The sequence below is a fragment of the Cetorhinus maximus genome, chromosome X (assembly GCF_964194155.1).
Source record: "Cetorhinus maximus chromosome X, sCetMax3.hap1.1, whole genome shotgun sequence".
Classification (NCBI taxonomy): Eukaryota; Metazoa; Chordata; class Chondrichthyes; order Lamniformes; family Cetorhinidae; genus Cetorhinus; species Cetorhinus maximus.
Window position 1 is genome coordinate 13,275,620 of NC_135917.1, and position 9,260 is coordinate 13,284,879.

At 44.8% G+C, this 9,260-nt stretch overlaps 1 protein-coding gene across 1 annotated transcript; it reads right to left on the minus strand.

Annotated features, from left to right (window-relative positions):
• Nucleotides 1-8,361, minus strand: LOC144672717 (HIG1 domain family member 1C-like). The gene is made up of 4 exons (XM_078534659.1): nucleotides 8,122-8,361; nucleotides 6,320-6,422; nucleotides 1,847-1,978; nucleotides 1-331 (listed from the first exon to the last, which is right to left on the minus strand). Exons 2-4 carry the CDS (start codon nucleotides 6,414-6,416, stop codon nucleotides 276-278), a joined length of 285 nt encoding a protein of 94 aa, XP_078390785.1. The 5' UTR covers nucleotides 6,417-6,422; nucleotides 8,122-8,361; the 3' UTR covers nucleotides 1-275.
• Between the last annotated feature and the right edge of the window lie 899 nt (nucleotides 8,362-9,260).

Below are 9,260 nucleotides of genomic sequence, written 5' to 3' on the forward strand. Positions count from 1 at the left end.
ACTGCACATTCCCCACATAATAATCTTAGACAACGTTTTGTGCATCTCACAGGAGTTGGGAAGAAAGCGTGCAGGGTTGTGTGTAGCACAGGAAGAAAGCTTTATTAAAAGCTTCAAGTTCGGTTAATGAAAAACAAATTGCACTGTCCACACCAAGCCTCAATGTGAGGCATATAACATGCTTCTAAAATCCATTGCAGATCAGTTAAATAAGTCAAGTCATGCTCCCAAGTCTGACTACTGTCCAAGACGACCCTCGCTTTTGCAGGGAGGGGTCACTTTTCTTGCCGAGGCTTCCTGATGTAATCATTGTACATAGAGTAGGCAACACCTGGAAAAGATTGAAAATTCAGCGTTACTGGGCTACTGCAATGGAATTTCTGTGTTTCTTTCTCAGCATCAGGGTTTTGGTTGCTGAATTGTAACCAGGGAAGGGTCAGGGGTCTTCCCATTGATCTCGGTGTGCATGAACTGGGAAGGGGGAGGAGATCAGCAAGGGGACCAGCTCAGGGATTGCCGCTGGAAAGTAGAGGTGGGGGGAGGATTGAGCTTGTGTGTGATGCCCCGACATGGTTAAAAAACCAACTGACAACTCACATGAAAAATGGGCCCTTGGGCAAAGTCAGGGTGGCCAATATCTGTGAAATCATAGCCAGCGAGGAGTCAGGAGAGGAGAGGTTCACTGAGCCCAACTTTATAAAATGGAGGACAGATGTGAAAGGGCAAGAGGAAGAGAATGCTGCCAAACTTAATGAAGTGGAAACCTACTGAACTGTAAACATGCAAGATGCTTTGACGCAACAGCAATTTTGAACAATTAACAGTTGCTCTGAACCGTATGATTCAGCTGGACATTGTTCAGTAGCTCAGTCACCCAGCCTCTACCTCAGACTCACAGTTAATCACTGCTACTTGCAAGACTGAAATCCGATTTCCACCAGAGTCCAAGGGCTCTGCTACTGACTCTGTAGGAGTTGACACTGTGCTACGATTAACCTCCGACACTGGGAGAGGGAGGGGGGGAGGTTGACCAGAGTTCCACTTCATTACTGAAGCCAGTCTGTGAGGATGCTGGGTGAAGATGAGAGTGGCTCTGGGAGAGACGTGCTTCATAATCAGGTAGCCTGCTACTGACTGACTGTCTCATCATATCATGCAAACTGTTCAAGAGGCATTTCCATCGACACTAGAGTTTGCATGCATCAGGGAGAACAGAAACAGGATAGGATAACAGGAACAGCCAAGGACTGGAAATCCAACTGCCAATGAAAGAGACGAAGAATTTTGGAAAAAAGTTAATAGATACGGATCCAAACCCACCCCTCCTCCAGACCTTGTATGCTCCGATCCCCTCACCACCACCAACCCCCCCCAAACTGTCCACAGCGTACAGAAAAGCTGCTAAAGGAGCAGCTGCCTTGACATCCCACAGTAAAAGTAAAAAAAAAACAGGAGAGGAAGGGAAGAAATAGGATGTAAGCACAGTCAAACATTTGAGAGTTTGAAGTGAAGGGTGGCTGATCAGCCACTGATGACAGTCTGGCCTCAGCTCACTTCTCTCCTTCCTCAGCTAGCTAACACAGCGATCCTGCATTCTAAGTCAGAAGCAGATCGCAGGGAAAGATCCTGCACAAGGCCCTGTATTTCACCCCGAGGTCCGCTTCCTGTGGACAATTTAAATCATTGTTTCAGAAAGAAAGGTGTGGATTGAATGAAAACAATTTCCCAGAAATCTCTCACTCCTGAAATATTACTAATGTTGCAAAATTCTTCCCCTTGGAATATATTGGTGAAGGGCGTTTGGTGACGGCTTGGGAAATGATTTAAATGAGGGTTTGTCCCTTACCCAGTGTCATTGCTCCCACCAGAAAGCCCTGTGCAGCCACCCTCATGTGGATCAGATGCACTGACATCTTCTGCTTTGACCTGCGCAGCCGGTGAAAGCCCAATGCCACGATAGCAAGGCACCCCGCAATACCTAAGTGAAATACAACCACTGCAAATTAGCAGGTAGGCACATACCCAGTACCAACACCGCCCCCACTGCCCAACATTCAGCATACACATACTACCCCCCCCTCCACAGATTCCCCCATCCATGTCACAGCCAACGACACAGGGAGGAACTGGAGTGAATTCCTGTAGTCAAGACTTTAATGATCTCGGGAGGAAGTTAAAAAGCAGGACCTCAAAGATAGTAGTAACCTCTGGATTACTAACCAGTCACACACTAGTAAGAGTAGGAATAGGGGAGTATGGCAGGTTACTGCATGGCGTGAGATGTGGTGCAGCAAGGTGGCCTTCAGAGTCCTGGGACATTGCTTCAGTTATACAGGGTGTTGGTGAGACCACATCGCGAATACTGTGTACAGTTTTGGTCTCCTTATTTAAGGAAGGATGTAAATGCATTGGAGGGGGTTCAGAGGAGGTTTACTAGATTGATACCTGGAGTGAGCGGGTTGTCTTATGAGGAAAGGTTAGACAGACTGGGCTTGTTTCCACTGGAGTTTAGAAGAGTGAGGGATGATTTGATTGAAGTATATAAGATCCTGAACGGTCTTGACAAGGTGGACGTGGAAAGGATGTTTCCTCTTGTGGGTGAGTCCAGAACTAGGGGGCACTGTTTTAAAATTAGGGGTCGCCCTTTTAGGACAGAGATGAGGAGAAATTTTCTCTCAGAGGGTTGTGCGACTTTGGAACTCTCTGCCTCAGAAGGCGGTGGAGGCGGGGTCATCGAATATTTTTAAGGCAGAGGTAGATAGATTCTTGTTAGGCAAGGGAATCCAAGGTTATCGGTAGTAGATGGGAATGTGGAAATTGAAACAAGATGATCAGCCACGATCTTATTGAATGGCGGAGCAGGCTCGAGGGGCCGAATGGCCTACTACTATTTCTTATGTTCTTATGGTTCAAAACGAGGGAGGGTTGGGTGCTAAATATTCCTGCATACAAGGTATTTGGGAAGGAAAGAGGAGGGAAAATAGAGAATGTTCTTGGCGAGCCAAAGACAGAATCTATCTGGTTGGAGTTGAGAAACAATAAAGGAAAAAGGAGTTGTTACACTACTCACTGTGTTTTATATGTCACCAATTAGTGGGAAGGAGATGGAGGAGCAATTTGCAAGGAAATCACTGAGGTGCATGAACTAGAGAGTAGTGATAAACTATAGCGTAGTGATAATGGGGAACATTAACTAGCCCAATATTGAATCGAGCGCTGATTGTGTTAAGGGCAGAGAGAAGGGGAATTTCTGAAGCGCATTCCAGAGAATTTTCTTGATGAACATGTTTCCTACCCAATGAGGAAGGAGGCATTGCTGGGTCTGGTTCTGAGGAGCATAGTGAGTCAAGTGGAGGATGTCACAGTTTGGGAGCCTCTCAGGAAATATGACCAATGTCATAAGGCTTAGGTTAGTTATGAAGAAGGGCAATAAGCAATCGAGAATAAAAATACTGAATGGGAGGAGGGCTAATGTCAGTGAATTGAGAAGGGATCCGGCCTGGATAAATGGGAATTAAAGGCTATGAGGGGTATAGACAGAGTAAATGCGAGTAGGCTCTTTCCACTTAGATTAGGAGAGATAAACGCGAGAGGACATGGCTTTAGGGTGAAAGGGGAAAGGTTTAGGGGGAACATTAGGGGGAACTTCTTCCCTCAGAGAGTGGTGAGAGTGTGGAACGAGCTACCATCTGACGTGGTAAATGCGGGCTCACTCTTAAGTTTTAAGAATAAATTGGATAGATACATGGATGGGAGAGGTCTGGAGGGTTATGGACTGGGTGCAGGTCAATGGGACTAGCGGAATAATATTTCAGCACAGGCTAGAAGGGCCGAATGGCCTGTTTTTCTGTGCTGTAGTGTTCTATGGTTCTATGGCTGGCAGGTGACTCTGTCATGGAGCAACAGACGGTCTTTAAAGGGGAGATGGTTCACAATCTAGGTCCATTCAAATGAGAGGGAAAGGGAAGATAAACAAAGGCACAACTCCCTAGATGGTGAAAGAGTTAGAGTAGGAGGAAGCAGAGAAAGGGTAAATAGCAGGTTAATAATACAAGAGAGAATCAGGCTGAATATAAAACGTACTGAAAAGTGAAAAACGAAGTTAGAGGGGAAAAGAGACAGTACAAGAATAGATTGGTGGCCGACATAAAAGAGAATTCAAAGGCCTTCTAAAGGCATCTTAACCGTGAAAGGGTTTTCAGAGGAAGCTGGAGCTGTTCAGGGACCAAAATGGAGATTTACTGAGGGAGGCAGGGGGCATGTCTGAGGTAACAAAATGGAGATTTACTGAGGGAGGCAGGGGGCATGTCTGAGGTAACAAAATGGAGATTTACTGAGGGAGGCAGGGGGCATGTCTGAGGTAACAAAATGGAGATTTACTGAGGGAGGCCTTTGCGTCAGTGTATACCAAGGAAGAGGACTTTACCACAGTCAATGAGGAGGTTGCTGATGCTGGATAAGATACATATCGATAAAGGGGCGATACCAGAAAGGCTTACGGTAGTTAAAGGGGATAGATTACCCAGTCCGGATTGAATGCATCCTAGGTTGTCAAGGAAAGTAGGGTTACAAATTACAGATGTGCAGGCTACAATCTTCCAATCCTCCTTAGATACACAGGTAATGCCAGAGGACTGGAGAATTGCAAATGTTCAAAAAAAAGGGGAGAAGAATCAACCTGTCAGTTACAGACCAGTCAGTGGTGGGAAATCTTTAAGAAACAGTAATCAGTTAGAAATTTAACAGCTACTTGTATAAGCATGGGTTAAGTAAGGAAATCCAGTACAGATCTGTTAAGAGTAAATCATGTTTGAATGACTTGATTCGGTTTTTTGATGACGTCACAGAGAGGGTGGATGAGGGCAATATAGTCGATGTTATGTATATGGGCTTTCAAAAGACTGTTGATGAAGTACCACATATTAGGCTTGTGAGCAAAGTTGAACACCGTGAGATAAAAAGGGGCAGTAGTAGCATGATGCAAAATTGACTAAGGGACAGGTTAACAAGGCTTGTATTTTATTGCCTCTTTTAACATTGCATTACCACTAGGGTCAAGCAAGGCCGTGTGATGGCTCTCATACTATTTACAATCTACCTCACAGTGGCTGTTCACCTCAAAGATCAACTGCCCTCTGGTATCAGCATTAAATACCGTCTAACTGGAAAACTCTAACCTCAGTTGCCTCCATGCCAAAGCTAAACTGACCACCATAGACATACATCTTCCCGTGCAAAGAGGTGTTTACGACAGAGTATCACAGACTGGCACATTCCAAGGTCCAGGACTATGTGCTGAGAGGCGCACTAAAGCTTGGGGGAGCTGCGCAAATACGCAGTGGGGAAAGGTCACTGTCTAAGGCCTTTAAGCCATAGTGCACCGAAGAGCTGGTAACATTGTGGAACCCCTTGGGCTGTATGCCTGACATTGAATGTATCACGGAATCACAGTGCAGAAGAGGCCCATTGAGTCTGCACCGACACGTGAGAAACACCTAACCTACCTACCTAATCCCATTTACCAGCACTTGGCCCATAGCCTTGTATGTTGTGAATATCATGTCCATTGCAATTGTAATGAGGTAGCTCAGAGTGCAACATGCTGTATGGGGAAATAATTGAATATTATTGCACTTTCTGTAGTGACCAATTTGAATTCACTTTTAGATATATGTTATGAATAGAGCATATTTTTAAGAATAAAATATAGGATCTTGGGCTTCATAAGTAAATAGGGAGACAGACTACAAATGCCTCTGCAGGACACAAATTGGACCCTAGCTGAAAAATTCTGGGCACTTTAGGTAAGATGTAAAGACTTTGGAGAGGGTAAAAAAACATTTACTAGGATGGTTTCAGAGATAAGGGAGGGGCGCACCCGGGAATGACAGGACCACCGGAGAGTCACACCTCTCAGGCCCATGAGCCTGACCTCAATAATTACAAAACAAAGCAGGTATGGCCCGTTTCAAATCTGACGCAGTCTGTTCCAGTGGCCATGATGAATGTGAAGTATGATATTCCTCGTGGGAACTGAATAAATTCATTTGAATATTAAACGACGCCCATGCCTGCCAGTTGTACTTTTACCTTAAGCTCATCCAAACGTCCCTCATAAATTTCTTCTGCATGCTGGACATATACAGAATGATAGCTGACGAATCACTGACTGTACACTACCAGACAGAGTGAATCATCCCCTTGTACCCACTATGTACTGTACATGTACAGGAGCTGTTACTGAGACACACACCAGCATGAGATGGTACTGCCGGAGTGTGTGCTAAACAACTACTTTACAACCCAGGCAGACGCTTACCAAATGGAATAAATGGCGATTCCTTCGACTTTGTGAGAAGCTTGGAACTTTCACCATCATCCTGAGATGAGGACCAAGGATTATTCGATGATGACATTACTCCCTGAGAACAAAAATCAGATGAATAAAAATCGAGAAAATGCTGAAGAAGAAAACATACTTAATGCACCGTAGCACACAGACGTAGAGAGAGGGGGGGCATTGCCCTTAGTTACTTCGCAGACCAGGTACAATCATGGGCTCCCATCTGAGGGAGTGAATCATTAGAGAAAATCCAAGTGGCTGGCTCTGCACTGCATAGATCATAGTCACATGGCCAGCAGCACAGGTGAAAGCAAATCCCTGGATCTTGAAAGCCTTCAGGTTGGAGCAGCAAGGGGAGGCCCCATCTCCAGGGATGCAGCAGGATTTTCAGTCTAGCCCTCTAGACAGACATCTCTGAAAGCTGCAACGTATATACAATATAATCAGTTAAACAAGAGGTACTAAAGTGCATCCAAGGATTGCTCCTGTGGTCCAAAGGATAGTTAAACAGGATGGTGCCGTTCCAGTCTAGAACCAGTGATATTCTGTGATGCTGATCGCATCTGAACAAGGGTTCATTTTCTGTGGTTACAAGTTGATCAAAATGGCTTTCAGATTCAGACATCCTCTGTGACCTTTGGAGACTAACCGAGTTAAATTATTAGGGAGCATCAAAGGATATGGATCAAAGGTGAGCATGCAGAGTTAAGAATCAAATCAAGCAAAATATATTGGAATGGTGGAACAGTTCAAGGAGTTGAATTACCTACTCCTGTGCTTATGAAGGAGGAGATGGGAAACTGGAAGCCTGGTCCCAGGTGAGTGCTGTAACCAACTTATCTGCATCTTTTTCATGACCCACTCCTTCACTCACTGGACACTGGACCTTGTGTAGCACTGCAGCCAAATGACATCTCCACCACATGACACAGACTTGGGGTCCAAGTTGAAGGGATGTGGAAACACTTCTAGAAGATGCATTATTACTCAAACTTGTCCTGCAGAGCACCTGGCACATCCAGCCTGTATGTTTTAAACAGCAAGTTAGAGGGACTGCACTGGCTAATACAGGGAGCACAAGTCAGCAGGAGTAGGTGGTTTTTTTTCTGATGTTAAGCCTAAATTCCTAAAGTTGAATTTTGAAGGAAAAATCGAAGTGAAACTGTAAGGGCAACAGACACACATACAAAAAGATATATAAAGGGAAAAAATTGTTTTACTTCATTCAAAATTGATTTTTTTCACACAACTATGAACAAAACGTAGTAAAAGCTAGAAAGACTCAGCAGGTCTGGCAGTGTCTGTAAAGAGAGAAACAGGGTTAACGTTGAGTCCGATATGACTCTCCTACTTCCAAAGAGTCATACTAGACTCGAAACATTAATTCTGTCTCTCTCCCAACAGATACTGCTGAGTTTCTTTGTAGGACTGTTTTATTTCAGATTTCCAGCATCTGTGGTCTTTTGATTTTATGAACAAAATGTATTTGGGTCATATGGATAGAAAGTGAAATGAAGAATAGGTTGAATAAAGCTGAGGGGGCTCCTCTGGTCTCTTGACAGCCACAGCTGGGCGAGGTAGAAGAGGGGAGTCAGTGAATGAAATAGGAATAAAGAGGTGAGGCACAAGTAGGTGAAAGAGGAGCAAGTGGAGGAGTGAATGGATGAGAGGGTAATGAGCTTGATATATATATCATTCATATAACAGAGAATGAAAATCACAACATATACCAGAGGCCCGGATCATACACTAGAAGATACGGGCTGGAAGTTGCACACCTGACCGCCTCCAGCAGCTGAAAGGCTGCTCTCCACCTGGGCGACTTGCAGCTGATGTCCCGGCTCCGCCTCTTCACTTCTATCCGCCAGGCCCGGCCTGCTCCACAAACCCAACCTGCATCATCACCCGCCCGCTCATTGGCAAGGCTCACAAATGCCTTGCAATCCCATTGGCTCCTTACACGCGACGTCACTGGAGCCCTTAAACTGACCGCAGCGCGCAGACTCCAGACCGCAGTTCACAAGAAATGGCTTCGTCACATTGAACAGCAGTGATGGAGCATCAACATCCTCACTCCATCCTCACTCTAAATACTCTACATCCTCACTCCATCCTCACTCTAAATACTCTACATCCTCACTCCATCCTCACTCCAAATATACTCCATCCTCACTCTAAATACTCTACATCCTCACTCCATCCTCACTCCAAATATACTCCATCCTCACTCCAAATATACTCCATCCTCACTCTAAATACTCTACATCCTCACTCCATCCTCACTCCAAATATACTCCATCCTCACTCTAAATACTCTACATCCTCACTCCATCCTCACTCCAAATATACTCCATCCTCACTCCAAATATACTCCATCCTCACTCTAAATACTCTACATCCTCACTCCATCCTCACTCCAAATATACTCCATCCTCACTCTAAATACTCTACATCCTCACTCCATCCTCACTCTAAATACTCTACATCCTCACTCCATCCTCACTCCAAATATACTCCATCCTCACTCCAAATATACTCCATCCTCACTCTAAATACTCTACATCCTCACTCCATCCTCACTCTAAATACTCTACATCCTCACTCCATCCTCACTCCAAATATACTCCATCCTCACTCCATCCTCACTCCAAATACTCTCCATCCTCACTCTAAATACTCTCCATCCTCACTCTAAATACTCTACATCCTCACTCCATCCTCACTCTAAATACTCTACATCCTCACTCCATCCTCACTCCAAATATACTCCATCCTCACTCTAAATACTCTACATCCTCACTCCATCCTCACTCCAAATATACTCCATCCTCACTCCAAATATACTCCATCCTCACTCTAAATACTCTACATCCTCACTCCATCCTCACTCCAAATATACTCCATCCTCACTCTAAAT